Below are 17790 nucleotides of genomic sequence, written 5' to 3'. Positions count from 1 at the left end.
GTCAAAGTTTTAGTTTTAATTAGATGTCTATAACTGAAGTAAAATAATAATGCTTCGTACTGATTCGGAATTTAATTTTTCTCATTGTAGAAAAGAAAATCAACTGTTAAATTCATTTTACATTTTTATCATAATTATTCTTATTCACCTTTCCTTTTGTATTTACTTATCATGAACAGATCGGGTTTTACTGTTCTGAACGTAGGACTTGCCACTACAGATTGCAAACAAGAAACTATTTCTAACTCCGATAAAACATCCAGCTTATACTTTCATTCTAACCACGCTAAATTGACATCATATCCAGTACTTCGAATAGATGAAAAAATAACGAAGCCAGCCGAAACAGTCAAGTTTCTTGGTCTTCTGTAAGATAATAATTTGTCCTGGTCTCAACGTATTGCAGAATTATCTGATGAATTATCCTCTGTAATTTTCCTAATAAGGTCACTTGTTCCCATTTATGTGAAAGCAGTACTAACAGCTTACCATGCGGTGCTTCACAGCAAAATCAGATATGGAATAGCCTTTTTGGGTTCATCCATTAAATTTAACAATTTTTTTAATATCCAAAAGAAAGTAATAAAAATAGTCACCAATATTTCATATTATACTTCTTGCAGAACGCTATTCAAAGGTCTACATATTCTTCCACTTCCTTAATTGTATATATATGAAACATAAATTTTGGTCCACAAGAACTTACAAAAAGAACTTAGATAAACATTGATATAATGCGAGAACGAAGACATATCTCCAGGTTCCCCTTCATAATATCACTTTGTTTTCTAAAACAATTTAATACAAAGGTGTACAACTCTTTAACTCATTGCCTAATCAAATTAAGTCTCTTACTAAACATGAAAGTTTCAAAAAGTCAGTGCGTATTCTGTTGCTAAATCACTGCTTTTACAGTGTGGAGGAATACTTGCAAACTGATATAGGTTCTGCTAAATAGCATATATATATATATATATATATATATATATATATATATATATATATATATATTTGCATACGATATTTTTCTATTTTGTAAAAACATCTGTATTTTCTATATAAGGAAACTACAATATTTTATCATAATATCATCTAGAAAATATTGTAAAAGTAGTTACTTTTTGAGTACAATATGAATATATATTTGTATAGCATCATTAACATGTTCTATACCATGTAGCAATCAGCTAATGCAAATGGTCATTGAACGCAATAAAATTAAATTAATTCAATTCAATTCACTTCGAGAGCCATATGCTTAAAGTTCAGTTTAATACACCATCAGCTGGAACCAATATTGTCAACTGGTTTCACAACAGTTTCCAGTCTATGCTAGATACTTTATTGGAGAATGTTAACGATAATAGAGGTGTTGAATGGCAAAGTGACGAAAACTCAGTTTTGAGATATTGTAAGATGTTGAGACTTTTATTAGAATAGATATAGAAAAATCGGTTCTTTGTGCTGCCATCTTTTGGTCTATGGCCTGGTCTTTTAACTCTGAGATATGTAACTTTGCCATTGAACAGGTTATGTTTTCAAGTTCACGGAAATGACTTAATCTTATTGTTTTTTAAAAAAAATGAGTTACGACACTTTGCCATCCAACAAATAATTCTGTGGTTGGATTATTTGTGATATTTCTTCGCAATACGAATAACCTGTTCTGGATGAGCTTCCATCAGACTCGTAACATGACATTGGAGACAATTTGGACCTTGGTTCGATGGGTTTTCCAGAGCAACGATTCATTTATCCTTCATGAATTATGAAGTATACAAAATACGATTAAATAACTGCACTGATCCAGGAGATGCTTACGTTCATCACAAATCTTGCTGGAATACTCATGTTGTTAATGTCTTATCAAAAAGCGAAGGCAAGAAAGAGTCTGCTGTTAACTCTATAAGTGAAGAGGCTACTAAAACAAAATGTATGTATTCACTCAGCAAATCCTTTCATCAGTGTCATGTTACATCAATATGTGAGACAGAGGAACTTTATAATTTCATTGCAAAAAGCAATAATTTGAGTGATGATAAACTAATGAATAGGAACCTATTGAAAGTAGTGATACAGAGAAAATTGGAAAACGCTGGTGTTGTGCTTTCCAATCCAAAGGGAAAGAACGAGTCTCAAAGAATGTTTATAAAGGTTACAAATTATAAAACTTAATCGGACGTTGGGCAATATTTTGATGAAGTTGGAAGAAACAAAGAAAAAAGTCTTTTTGAAGCAGCAGAAGTTTTGAGAAAATATACTTTATAAAGTGAAAAGTGATCGATTACTGGGATTAGAGGTGGAAAATGAAAGTGAGTAAAGAAGTCTACTTCAGAACAGATCTCTCGCCTTTTCAGATGATGTTGTAAAGGAGAGACTAAATTCGGCTTTGAAAATGAAGATTTTGCAGTTAATGAAACAAGCCAAAAGCTATCAGATGTTCATGAATAAAACGTTGCCTCCTTGTCAGGCAGCACATACAAGAGACACTCTAAAGGCAACGTATACCACACTCGTGATTTGCCGTTACAAATGACTGTTGAAATCATCATACACTCAGCAACATCAAGTAAAATTATTGTGTAGTTTATGCATCACTCCGGCGTCTCTATTGAATATAGCAAGATTCTTCGTATTGACACTCAAATAACAAATTAAATCATCAAGAGCATGGATTCCTTAACTGGAAATTATTTACCAAGAGAACTTGTTTGAAGAAGGTTTGTGAATTGCGCAGCAGATAATATTGACTTTCAAGAATATTTGTCATGTAGTAAAGTGACTCTACATGGCACTGTTATGGTTATTTACCAGAAGAACTTGAGGAAAACTTCTATTCTTTAACCATCTTTTCAGGAAAACCTGAGACTAGAACACTCAGAAAGATGTCTGAATCAATCTTAAAAATCTTACTTTTCCTCATCTTAAGGTCATTCACGCCGTCACATCTCTCCTTCGAAGATTCAGTAAGTCTTCAGAAGAACTTTCTGAGACAATTGAAAGATTTGAATGAGACAATATAGTGTGGATAATGGTAAGATTGTAATTTCTCCGATCGCACACGGATGATGATTCAAGAGATTCAGAACAATATTTAAATAACAAGTCTTCTTGAAGTAATACACCAAACTCTGAATTCCCTATTGCGACGAAATTGTCGTCTTACAATTTGGTTGTCAATAAAACAATGCACAAAACTGTAAATTATCGACTACCTCTGATTGATAACAGCGTAACCAACACTTCAACTCAGCTGACATTTATAAAAAGATTTGAAGATATTTCAACATCAGTAATAGGACAAAGTTCAAAGACAATTGTTACACTTGATGTTGGTCTGTACTTTGAACCTATCGATGACGAAGGAAGTAAAATCCAAGAAATGAATCTTACGACCTGGCAAGTTTCATATATGGATGGCTATTCTACAATTCTACAAAGTATTGGTTCTTTTTTGGATAGAATTGAACTTGAGACATTTTTGAATGACCTTTACGATAAGAGCATGCTTTTTAAGATTCTTGCTGTTAAATATGTGAGGACGCTTGTGAAAGCACACGCAATATTGAGAATGATTCTTCTTTTCACTGATATTTTTCAATACTTGGATGGAAAATAAAGCAGAGATTAAACAGAACAGGTTAATATCAGAAGTGGATGCAACTTTCACATAATAAATTAGTGAAGGAAAGTCACATAAGACGACACAAATATTGATTCATCTTCATGTTGTTTAGCAGATGAGAGAGTTTGTAGCTGTGAAGTTTCATGAATGTTCAAGGTTATGTGGCAATATATGAAGATGGTGGATCTTATGATTCTCTTCATACGATCTGTGAGAAGTACAGACCAAAGTACAGATGTTCAAAGTACAGACCAACATCAAGTGTAACAATTGTCTTTGAACTTTGTCCTAATTGGTTGTTTTAACTTAAGGTATTAGAAGAATTCGTGAAGTATTTCTTCACCTGACCAATTATTATATCTTGAAATGAAATGAAGCAGGTAATTTTGAAGCATCCAGTGGTATGGATTTGAATTCTTATATTTGAATTAGTTAGTTAACAAATTATCATTAAGTATTTTGTCATTTGGCAGGTCCTATCACTAGTGAGGGATGGATTTTTAAAAACAAATTAGAGATACTATTTCGTACTTTCGGATCTGATACAATACTTAACACAAAAACAGAGACATGAAAGTTATGAAAGGTATCAAAAAATATAATCCAAATGAAAAACGCACTGACAAGATTTTTATTGTTTGTTCCTGAACTGACTGGCTAGATTATCAGATTAAGTCAAAACTACGTTGGGGATGAAACAACAACAATGATCTAGGACGAGTGTACGAAGTAATGTGCAATTCTACTAATTCTGTAACGTACGATGGCCATGAACGCATAAATATTCATACAATTATGTTCATGGTAGTCATTGCAGTGGGTAAAATTATCTCCTTGACCCAAAAGAATCTTATATGAATTTTTCAAATATAAACACTGGAAAGGTATTGTGCAGAATGAATTTGCATCAAGTGAACAGAAAGTAAAGAAGAAATTATATCTAGAAATTCTAATGTAATTGAGGGGTTATGTGCCTAAGAAGAAGTCAGAATTGTGAGTGAATCAGTTGTTGATATTGTACCATAACAACACTCCAGCTCACACGTCCCTCCTAATAAACAGGTATCTGGAAATCATTGCACATTAGTTGTGCCCCATCCATGCTATTCTGCAGTCTTAGCTCTGGCAAACTTTTTCTCTTTTTCAAAGTGAAAAATCACTTTGAAAGGATGTCCTTTCCAGATCATAGAGAAATTGAAGAAAATACGAGAGAACTGTGAGCTCCACCGAAGAAAGTGCGTTTTAGCAAACATTCCAAAACAGGAAAATATATTGTCAACTGTGTGATCACAATAGAAGGAAATACTTTGAAGGGGATAGTGTTGAAACTTTGTACGATGAGCAGCTTTTCTTCTTTGAAGAGACATCGTATTCCGTCTCAATAATAGTATATTTTATTGAATTTATATCAGTAAATAATTTCTCACCATATATTACCATTTTTGCTCCGTTACTTATCGACAGAAAGACATATGAATATACGTACCGATTTGTTCTACATGACTCCCACACTTATGCATACTATAGTTTGGAAATCACTATGTTATTTATTTACTTTTATTCACTGTTGTTGTTATGTACCTGTAGTCAGAGAAGACACACTCTCTTCTTAACTTCTACAGCAATCCGAAAATCCCTTTCTTAGATACACACGTAATCCACTACATGCGTTCCGGTTAATTTCAAACTAGTTCAGTTGAAAATCAATGCACAAGAAGAAATTAATAATAATAAACTTTCTTGTTATGACTTTTCAAAATATTTACACATATTTAAGTGGGAGTGAACTTAAAATAAATTTCTATTGCAACTGAATTAAAACTATTCTCAAAGTGACCTGAATTTTGATTTTAATATATCATCAATTGTAAAATTATTTCATAAAAACCAAGTAAATGTTAGAATCTTAATATTTGTTAACAACGCGAAAGCAATTAATCCCAGAATACTAAGAAAATAATGAACTTGTTAATTTATTGTTCATTTTAACAACTGACACCAAAGGAATTAAATAATAAAAGTCTATTCGTAGGATACTACGACAATTGTTTAAGGAATAAAATTTCTTTATTTAACATACATTAACTTATGTTTAGACTTTTATAGTTTATATCTAGCCAAATGTACTCTTCGTTGATACTGTTAAATATATATTTTTTTTTCTCTGGGCACTTTAGTATTACAAAACATTGTCTTAACCAAAGTTCAATTCTTATGTAATAGATATATACCAATTATAAAATTTAGGATTACAAAAGTTTGAAATAAATAATAACATAATTATTTTATATAGCTTTAATTCTTTGATATCTACACGGGAATAAAATTATTCAACACTTATTTAGTCATTAATAATAATTCTACTTTACATTAAGTAGAACCTCAAAACTGTGAAAGACTACCTACTTTGTACAGAATATTCCTCATAGTTTGTATATACAATATTTTTTTAAATAATCGTAACGTTGCTTAAACTACAAAACTAAAATACCATCCAAACTGTAATGGTCAAATTGTATGCAAATTTTAATTTCTGATTTGAGAGCAGAACGTTAATTAATTATTCAATTCATTTTCAGATAATTACCTAATTATAAGATAAATTTATTTCGTGATGTCAAATTGTTTCAAGTTATTATCTTTGTTACAAATTAAATATAAGATAAAAACATGTGACATTTATCCAGTTACTTAATTACATACAATTTCCATGAAATTTGATTTCAGAATGCTTTACACTTTACTCCATACTTCTGAGGCTTACTTTAAGTCTTTGGTACTTGTTCAGAAAGTGTATAATCTTATTATGTAACATTAATAAATTAAATTGTGTATATTTACACATATACAAAATCAACATTAATATACAACTTCACACAGTTCAAATCTTTCAATAAAGTCTTCAGTATTTTTCACGATATTATTGTTTTAAAAAATAAAGAATAGGTATTTGTTTCTACATATTTATTGATTTACTTCATTTTAAAATGTAGTTTAACGAAAAGAAGTTTTCATAAATATGTCGTCGTTTGAAGACTATTTTAATTAAATTAATATTTGTCTTCTTCGTTAACTGTTAAACCATATCTAAGTTCGAATTCACTTCTAATTTTAAAAAATAACATTGTGCAAACTAAAATGAAAAACTAAATTGCTTTACCTCGATAAATCAAAAATTTTCTCATACCTTTTAATACAAATTCGTTATAAATTACAGAAACACTTCGCTATTAGATGAAACAAAATACGATATCAGTTTTCATGTTTAAACTAAGTCGTAATGTTTAGTTCCGGATTTTCTATTAATGATTACCAGAGTTTTCTCATGGGTCTATGACATCTTCTGTACTTGTAGTATCATTTTCTTCGCACTGTTTAACAGTCTTTCCCCCCTTTCCTTCGTGTTTAACGTAGTCCACCACTAATTCTAAACCAATCAACGCTGGAAGATCTTTACAAGGAGCTTCTTCACTCTCACCCGCTTGAGTTTGCTCTTCAGCTTCCACTTTCTCTGTCTTCTGCTTGACTTCAATCGTCTCTTCTTCAGGTTTCTCCTTCTCTTCTCTTTTAGAGTGTACCTCTCTGTAGATTCTAGACAGATTCTGTAAGACGTAATTCGTCGATGGCATCTTTCTACTTTGCTCGCTTCCGTTCGTCTGTTTCCACAATGATGGTTCAAATGGACTCTCCTTCTTCTCTATTGGCTTAACGTCAGATAATACTCTCGGCTCTGGAACACTAAATGCTGACGTGTGTTTTGTTTGTTTCACTCCATTAATGGCTAAGTTAAGCTTCTCACAGTTTACTTTCTCTTCCGTTTCTTTTTCAGAATCTTTAACATGATCAGTAGATTCTGAAGTGGAACTTTCTTTTTCTGTTGCATCTAATCCTGATGGTGACCTCATTCCTAAATGACCAAAAGGCAATTTCCTATCCCAAATATGACCAGAAACTCGAAGATCTATGAAAAAGTGCAAGGGATCGATTCCATATGGAGGTTGAGGTGGAAGATTAGGAGCAAGACCTGGATACAAAGAAGGGTACCATAATGGAGGAGGAAATGGTCCCGGGGGGTTGGGTATAAGTGAAGGTAACATATCTGGATTTAAAGACTCGGGATTGCCTGGTATTCTGCTCTGGTAATCACTGCCAGTTAAAGGCAAAATGCCACATGGTGGTACGTTGGGAAGTAAAAGTGGAGGTGGCGGAATGCTCGAGGAAGTCGATGTTTCTGGGTTACTCTGTGGTGATTGTGTACGATCTATAGACGACGTAGGTAAACCTGAGCTTGCTGTTTCTACTTTCGTTGTGGCCAGTGACGAAAGTTTGTTGTTAGGCGTGTCATCTGTTACATGTGAGCGATTACTATTTGTAGTCAGTTCTAGAGGTTTATCAGCGGCAGCCTTGTGGTCCTGAAGAAATTTTGAAGGTTCTGATATCTCTCTCCAAGATCTTTTTCGTCTTCTGTGTGGTTTAGTTAGAAGTTGGCTGCAACCTTCTTTAGCTGAGTCTATAGCTGGAGAGTGTTGTGTTTGCTGAGCAGGATGATGATGAGAATGATGGTGTGGCATAGAAAACGTGGGTGGAGGTGGTTGAGACTCCTTTGAACTGTCTGTGATCCCAGTTGATCCATTTGGTGGTTTGCTTACGAAGCTCTTGAGCATATCGCTGAAGAAGAAACTATGAGGTACCAGAGGCATGTTGTAAAGATACGGTGGAGTAGCAGCCAGCAATCTGGACAAAAAGTCACCATTCCTGAAGTCTGACGTAAGACGAGGAGTACGTTTGGAATGAGGTTCAGCAAATTGTGAACTTAGGTCCGCCGTTGAACTCATTTCGAAGGAATTCTGGAATAAGAAGAGGAAATAAACTAAATAACTGGAAATTTTGAGATGTTCAACAAGAAAGTTTTACCTTCATACAAATAATATACAATAAAAACAATAACAACAACAAGTTCAAGTTTTATTTTCAGGATTTATCAACATATCCTACTACTATAAAGATTAATCCCATCTCATTGATTTTATTGCACCAGAATATTGTAGATGGTTTAGAACAATGTATTATAATCTAATATTGTGGTTACTATACTACAACTCCAAGGACCAATCCTTACTTAGAAGTGTGGACATAATCTATGAAAACTAACCCGCTGTAAATAAAATGCTTCAAAAATAGCTTCAAGTGATACTGTTAAAGGAAAAGAATATTAAATAAATATAGTATGTTTGTTTGATACATATGATTATTACTCATTAGCAGTGTAAATGTAAAGACAAGCCAATGAGAACCACGGATGGTTTGAAGATAATGCACTACTTAGGTACATATAGGTGCATGAAGCCATATAGTCAACTTGCTGTCTTTACCCCTTCCCCCAGATTTTCACAGATGCCCATTTTTGCACAAGCTGTGTGAACAATGAGCCATATTAGAAAAAGAGTAAAACGAGAAAAATGCTCGAGGCGATCCTCACCGGGGATCCAATACGGTCCTTCCAGCTAGTAAGCTATTTACGCCACCACAGGTATTCATTAGTATTGTGGAAAACAAGGTAATTATTTCGAATGCTATTCACCTGACCTATTTGACTGAAGTACTGTATATATCTGTAATTGTTTTATGTGAACTCCCGAAAAAACAAATCTTTAAATGACTTCGAAAAAATCGGGTTCTCAGTTTAACCTATATATATGTATCTATGTATGTATGTATGTATGTTTGTGATTATATAGAGATCAGTTCATCTTATTTTGAACATAAATTAAACATAACTTTCCTCCAAGGCTGTCTATATTCTTTATTATAAATTAACGAGAAATGTTACAGTTTCGGAAGTATATCACTTCCTTCTTCAGACTACTATTCCAACTGAAATCATAGATAACGTAACATAATTTGTTATCTCTACCAATCAAGAATCATTTTTTCATTTTTCATTAAAATTCAAAATTTATTCTACAATCTGTCACATCTAAATAAAATGTCATGGATCATTTAGGTAATGGTCTCCATGTAATAAGCAATACACTATAACTATAATCCCACTATACTACCCATTCCATTATTGTGATATACTTTACCCTTTACAAAAATGAATTTTATATTTATTATTTTTATATGTGTTACTAATGAGTAATTGGAGCTAGATAATGAAACTCCAAATATATATTTCAGCGGCTCGGGCGAACAAAATGGTAAAAGTCACATCCGGTGAAATTGAATTATTAAGTTTAATGGGTTAGCATCGAACCACAGAGCAGTATGTAGGTAGTTTAATTTCGGAAAAGTATGTACAGATGATAGAGAAAGTTTGTTCGGCATTTGTCATTGCATGGAATTCCATAAGAATGTTAATGTTGAAAAGTTAGAAAATGTGACGTACCATTATGTTTCCCGAGGTGCTCAATTGTTTACGCATGTTTTGTGAGGAGACTCATTTTGAAGGAAACTAGTGTTCTGCCAATAGTTTAGATATCTAATTAAATTATTGGGCTGAAGAAAAGGTGGAAAAATTAAACGAATTCCAAAAAAATAAAATAAAATAACCGACTTCGAAAACGCAGTTAAAAGCAAATAATAATAATAATAATAATAATAATAATAATAATAATAATAATAATAATAATAATAATAATAATAATAATAATAATAATAATAATAATAATAATAATGCTATTAAAAGTAAAATATAATTCATTACTATTGTCTATAAAAATAATTTAAAGTCGTGCCAAAAAGAAACCAACTTATGCATCATAACATTACCATCGAAATAATTTTGTTGGGCATTAATTTGTTCGACTTGGCACGATTTCGAAAATTGTAGTAATTTATTATTTTCTGCTTTTAATCATTTTATCATTATTGTTTCTGCTTTTATTGCTTTTTTAAGTCGACTCATATCTTATTTACGTTGAAGTTTTTATTTACGTTTGAGATTTATACGTAATTAATCATTATATTAATCATTATTAATCATTATATATATAATCATTAAGTCTGGAAAAAACAAAATCAATATATTTTGTCTTCATGAAGTATTGACAAAAATCCTTTTACCAAGCAAGCATAGGTAAATGGTTAGCGGTTGGTCGGTTGGCTCTGTATTTAATCGAGAGCAACTGAGTTTCAATACCGAAATTATCAATCCTAACAACTGGCAATTACCATGATTACATTAGTAATCTGTTATATTAGGTTAAAGTCAGTATTGTATCTTTAATATGTGTGATTTAACTGATTTTCTTCCAATTGATCCTTTCTCTTCTTCTCTGTTAGCACTCTCAGTCTAATATGGTCTTTTGGCTGCACATGAAACTTTCTCAATAAATAAGTAAATAATTAACAAACATAAATTCTTTGTAATATACCTAGGTACATAACAAACTCTTTTAGATTCTGACATGTCGTTCAAATGTTATAAAAAAACCAGAGTAACACATTTCGAGTATGAATGTAGCTCGACTCAGCGACTACTGAAACAATATTGTACACAAAATGTAATTTATTTTATTACAAGTGTAGTTACAATATGTTTTAGAAGTAATTATACAAAACTACTTAAAAGTTAATGAAGCTTTGCTGAAATGGAGATTGTCTAAGCTTTCCTATAGTGTTCATGTTTGCGGAATGACATTATTATTATTATTATTATTATTATTATTATTATTATTATTATTATTATTATTATTATTATTACTATTATTATTATTATTATTATTATTATTATTATTATTATTATTATTATTATTACTATTATTATTATTATTATTATTATTATTATTATTATTATTAGTTTAGTTTAGTTTAGTTTAACTTTCCACGATTATATTCTCTAGGCTAAAGGGAACTAATAATTAATAAAAGTAAATGATAACGAACTTAAGGGTTTTGTGCTTTCCTACAGGGAATCAAACCCAGGATCACATGCATACGCGTTAATCAGTAGACCAGCGGGGACGGATGTTTATGTTTGTGGTTTTCTACACATCCCTCATACGCCTAAATTCTAACACCAATATCACATTTTCACTAAATATGCGTTCAATAATTCTTACAACTATTATTTGAAGCAATAAAATAGGAAAATTTATCTCCATTCTCTTTCGTTCTCGTTACGAGTACCCACGACGAAAAGAACCTGAAGGGAAATTATAGAAAATACATATGTCATAAACGTTCTCTTATTGTGCGAACTTTAAATATGATGTATAAAATACACATTATATCTTACAGGTTTCCTTAACTAATTAAACCTAATTTTCACTTGAAAGAAACTCAATTCATTATTTTTAGTATTGTATTGCTTCTAGATATTAAATACAAAGAACAGTTCCTCGTTACATTTTCGAGATAAAAAGGGAAGTTATTTATGATTATTTAACTGTGTATACTGCTCAATTGCATATAATATATTGTGTATTAAGGATAAGATACCATTTCTCTCCTATGTACGTTCAAAAACCATTGAAATGGTCAAATATCAAGAGATGAATCTCTATTGTTCACTATCTTCCATGACTAATCATTGATCGCTTCAAAAGACGATTGTATGCTTTTATATCAGATTTTTATGATACTACGTGAAAATTCTACAAGTCCAGATATAGTCTATTATTGAAATTTTACTATTACAAATAATGGACATTATTATAAACTCAAGTAAGTTATAAACACTGAATAATTTATATGGTTAAGTTCGCAAATGTTATAATAATATTTGAGGAAAAAGAAGTAATCTCAAATTCTCGTGCTTGTCATAAACAGACTTAGTTTAACAATCTCTTGGTAAATTTCTCATAAATTTAAAAGACGATTAGAGATGGTTATGTGTTTCACTATCATCTGATGCTAGTAGACGTCAGAAACAAATCTTTGATAGTTTTATCTGACATCAGCTGAAAGTTTATTGAAATTTCCTAAAAGTAGCCCATAGTGAAGAAAACTTTACAATTTTTCTGCAATATATTCGAATTACATCTTTATTAAGCAAAAAGATACATAACCTATTTATCCATATTATCAGCAACAAAATGTCATCCATTTGACTATGGTAGATAATAAGTCCAAATATTGTTTTTAAGTAAGAAATAAGCTTGACAACATCATTAGTGCTAATGAAAGTATTTTAAAATACCACTCTGACGTCATTCATTTTAAACTAAATAATTAGTTCTGAACTAATTCGTAGCTAATATGTGCTAATATGTATTTCTTTCTTACATGGCATAAAAGTAAATATATTAGTATAAGAGAACATCTGTCTAAGTTGTGGGATAAATCTTTCATATATAAATAAAATTTCTCAGTTTTATCTCCCTCACTCATGCCCTGTAGCTGAAAGTGAACGATTGTGCAATAATTTGTGAAATGAGAAAGTGGGAGGAAATGCGAGAACCGTAGGACACAATGCTGTCCACTACAAATTCATGAAGTCTGAAGTGGAACCATGGACCTCGTAACAGAGTTGAGCGCTCTACTACTGAGCCACTGTGTCCCCTCCTGTATTTTCTATTCAGTAGTCATTGTAGAGAAGCTACTAGCAACTGAAAAGCATAATTTTGGGGGGAAAACTATGTAAAATATAATCTGTTCCTTTATGATATTTCAGATCTTGCTCAGATTGTAGGGTATTTGAGGAACCACTTGAATTGTGTAAATTACAAAGTTCATAGAGCTCCCTGGTAGCTAAGTGTTAGCGTTCCAGCCTTTGATCAGGGAGACCGAGTTTGATTCGCGGCGGGAGCTCAGATTGTTCGGATCCCACGTTAAGCTGTAGATCCACGTCTCGTGTAGCCTCGTTCCTGAAAGGGACGCTAAACAAAATCACATCACATTACAAGTTACATCACATCACATTACAACTCTGGTGTCCATCACAGTCAGAAAAAGAGGTACTAATAATGGTATGTTCAATATTTGTACCTTCCAGCTAAGAAACCGATCCACTTTCCTTGTCCCTAGTGAAATAAATAATATGCAAACAACTGACGCTTTTAATATTCATTCATTTTGAAAATTAGGAAGACATTCAGTTTCAAGTGCGTCTAGTGTAAGAATGAAGTACTGCAGTTATTTGGAGACAATTTACAATGTTTTCATAAAGTTTGAAAATCTCGTATTGACTGATGTTCCGAGATGTCAAGAATTGTTCATCAATGGTGAAAAAAATTTTTTTGTAATTAATATTTGCATCACTTATTCTGCCAGGGAATTTTCCAGTGAGACCTGTTTGTTTACTTTTCCTCAGGGTCCCATTCAACCCGCCATGTTAGCTTAAGTGTATCTTTGTGTTCTGCATAGATGGTCACTGCAGATCGGGAAAAAAAATCCGTGAAGAGTTCCTACCAGAGGCTATTCAAAACAACAACAGAAATGGGAGTCTTTAATCCGTAGCGGACATTGCTTGCTTGCCGCTTCCGCACGTCTTAGTCACCGTAATCCTGTCGCCTGATCCTACGATGCGAGGATTCCCTTTTCATTCGATCACTATTTTGCTGATCCCGTACACTCTTCGCATAACATATGTTGCTCTGGATTTTTTTTTTTTTTTTTAGAAAACTTTTTTAAGCTAATGCAATATCATGATTTAACAAACAACATCCGAAGGAATTCTACGAAAATTCGTAGACAGAACAAAGATGAAACTTCTTTACATGTGTCCCATGTTCGACAGACTTCTGCTATACTTTGTAAAGGGAGCAGTATTTATAAGTTTTATAAATACAGCTACTATACTATGTAAATAAGCTTATATGTTATGTTAGGTGATCCATGCGATACATTAGAATGTGGTTAAATATAAATTCTTTAATAGTTCATAGGTTTTTCATCTGAAGACGTATCCCGTGATGGCATTTTCTTTGTTTCTTTAAATAATTTATGGTAATCCAGAACGAATGTGCACATTGAAAAACAATATATATATACAGGGTGGACAATTTATCTTGATCATCCGCTATAACGAAGAAACCAAACTAGAGAGGAAAGCTAGGTTTGCACAAAGCAATTGTAAGGAGGGGGACATCTTTGCATGTATTAAACAGAAACACACAACAAGCAGTGTTGCCAATCCATTATAAAGTTATTTTTTTTCAAATGGCACGATGTCAGATTATTACATATTTCAAATCAACGTATCAAACGAAAACTTAAAATACCACTTTTATTAATCAATGTTGTAAACTAAGGATGTCATAGTATCACAAAGATCCAAAGTTGAGAAGCCTCTAACGCACATACAACACAACGGAGATGGACAGGATATTACACATCTAAAGTACCTTAACGTTGGATATCATGGCCATGGTATGACTTGTTTCGAATGAATAGGAACGAAGTTACAAGGGTTTGAAAATTTTAATTGTTTTGAAAGGCTTTACTTCGAAAAAATGCTTACAAGTAAAGGATCCAAATGGATGAATCGAGTTGCGGGATGAGACATAGTGCGCCTAATAGAAGATGTGAAAATATGTGTATGTGCAAAGCTATAGCGGCTGAGCGCCATAAGAAACGGAGGAGTAGCGGGCACGGAAAGGTACAGTTGATCCAATGAAAAAGTGGTCTACACATTCGTAGTTTGATTGTTTGATTGTTCGTAACATCCTTTCTTTTCATATATGAATACTTCAACTGACGAAGAATACATTTACAAATAAAATAAGTAAGTAGAATCAGTGTACCAAAAATATGTGTTCTTTAATTATTCATTGAATTCTACCAAATAGATTTTAGAAAACCAAATTTGCAGCACATTTTACACTATTATAAAATTCTAATGTGAATTATTTTATCTTACTTTCTTCATCTATGCTTATGTGTTTCCTTATATATAGTTCCCTTCGTTTATCGAAAATCACACGTATCATATGCCTCGGAATTAAAAGTGGTCTTAACTCTACTCTAGAATGCATTAATTTTTATTTTTGGATAGTAAAATTTATCTGAATTTGTTTGTTGTTGTGTTGTAACGGTCATTTGTTGGTATTGTGCAAATATTGCATTACTAATTTTATATTGGATTTGCCTTTAAATTTTCCTTTGAATGGTATGCTAGTAAGATCTGAACGGTGAATTAAATGTTTATTTCTCTTTCTCTTCTTTATAAGATCCAAAATTCATTATTTTAATAAATTTCTATTATTTTTGTTACTTTCTGCCCATAAAAAGGAAAACTTTGTTATTGATCATCATCGTCACTAATTCCTTCTTTTCATTTCTGCAAAATGCCAAACTTTTAATCCATAGAAAGTTACATTTCATACAAAGCTGAATGAGCTGATGAAGCTAAAGTCAAGTTATGCTCTTGGACTATTAATGATATAAATTCGCGCGATTCTGGAAATTTACTTTTTCTTATTTGATTTAACTGAAAAGTCAACTATGTTACCTTCCAAATCAAGTTTCATAAAGATTTTTTAATCTATGAATGAATCAATCAAATTTCGAATTTAATGCCTCAATTATGCTCTGAAGTTAAGAGAAAAGGTGATGATGAGATTGAATGAAGTGATGAAATGACGAAAGTGCGAGAAAACGGGACAATCACGAGAAAACTCACGCACTCGATGCTTGTGTACAATTAAGGTCATTTGGCAAGATCTGGAATCGAACCATGGATTCGACGCACCTGATATTAGCGCTCTTCCACTCATCCTATGTAGCCCCGTAATCTAACGGTTTATATTGATATTTGCTCCCTTCTAGAAATTTTTCTCTCCCTAGGAATATTTCTGTGGATTCTCTGCTTGTAAGCATGTTAATACGTGTACTTACAAACACAAGAATATTATGATTTTCTATTCAAGATAAGTTAAACCAAATATCTTGAATTAGATCTGCAATTTCTAATTTAAAATAGAAGATATCTAACATGAGGTCAGTATATATATAGGTATAAACGTCAATATTCATAACTATGTCAATATTTATAGAATAAACCCTACATGAACTATAAACAATGACTTCCCAATGAACAGTGTTCATGCAATAGCTATATAACTGTGAGTCTATGATTTTCTTTATACTAACAGGGTTAATGGGCCCCAGGAACTTACTCCGTTGTTCATGGTACCTAAATTTTTGTGTATGAACATAGCTTTGTTATGTTTATCGAATGTATTAGGCATTTTCAATCATTTTATGTATCTCTCCCTCCCGCCTCTCCTAATTTGCGGAGCTGAATTTGGATTTAAACAGGATTGGAAGTGTCACTGTTAATCTCAACGACCTCGAAACCTATGGATTCGGCACTAATATAGGTCATTTTCAATTGTTTTATATATCCCTCTTCCCCATGTTTGGGGGGGGCACGGCACCAGAAGTGTCACTGTTTATCACAGCGGCCCTGAAAACTATGGGTTCGACACTGATATTGATAATTTTCGATCATTTATATATATATCCTCCCCAATTTGTGGAGCTGAATTTGGATTTAAACAGGATTTGAAGTGTCACTGTTCATCTCAGCGACCTCAAAAACTATGGATTCACACTAATATAGGTCATTTGTAAGGAAACGTAAGCACATATTATATTTTGACTCTTTTCTCTAGGAATTATCTCCAAGGTAATGAAAAGTTAAAAAGCCTAGAAACAGAAAAGAGAATTACTTTTATTTCAACAACACACACAGAAAAATGTTCGTCTTCCTTTGTTGATTCTTGAGAAAAAGTTAAGAACAAAAAGCAAGAAAAGAACGAGAAGTCTGTGAAGTAGTAGTTGCAACCTCCTCTCCTCACAGCACTTTTCTTCCCTAACTTGACAGTTTAAAGAGTCATCTATGACAACACCAGCTTGTCAAAATTATCACTTTCCATAATTAATTACGTTTGTGATGATGGCGTCGTCTTTCCACCTCTCAAAATGCCATTCGTTGCTTCAAAATTTTATACCATCCGCGCGCGCCAAACTTATTAGTGCAGCAGGAAAATATTATATATAGACTCGCTTTCCACCCTTCAGTTCCCTACTCAAATGTTCGACGTCATCATCTTGAAGCTACAGACGTTCATTTGTCATTGCTTGATATTCGCGTCTATTTTTTATTTTTTTCTCTCTTTGTAAAGAAAATAGGAACGGTGTTAAGAAGTATGCTGGGGAAAAGAGACTGGTTCCTATTACGTTACTTAAATGGCTTTATTATGGGGATGTCTTCCTCT

General features: G+C 32.3%; 1 protein-coding gene across 1 annotated transcript in view; it reads right to left on the bottom strand.

Moving 5' to 3' along the window:
* Positions 1-5486: 5486 nt before the first annotated feature.
* The window catches only part of LOC145666494 (uncharacterized), a 189607-nt gene continuing 177303 nt past the window's right edge, over positions 5487-17790 (bottom strand). Inside the window, exon 2 of the mRNA XM_081733759.1 lies at positions 5487-8472. Coding sequence (XP_081589885.1) covers positions 6949-8460 — 1512 coding nt within the window. The 5' untranslated portion in view covers positions 8461-8472 and the 3' untranslated portion in view covers positions 5487-6948. The remainder of the gene's footprint in view (positions 8473-17790) is intronic.

Source organism: Thermobia domestica, chromosome 12 (assembly GCF_964235325.1).
Source record: "Thermobia domestica chromosome 12, izTheDome1.hap1.1, whole genome shotgun sequence".
NCBI lineage: Eukaryota > Metazoa > Arthropoda > Insecta > Zygentoma > Lepismatidae > Thermobia > Thermobia domestica.
This window is presented reverse-complemented; position numbering and strand designations above follow the sequence as displayed.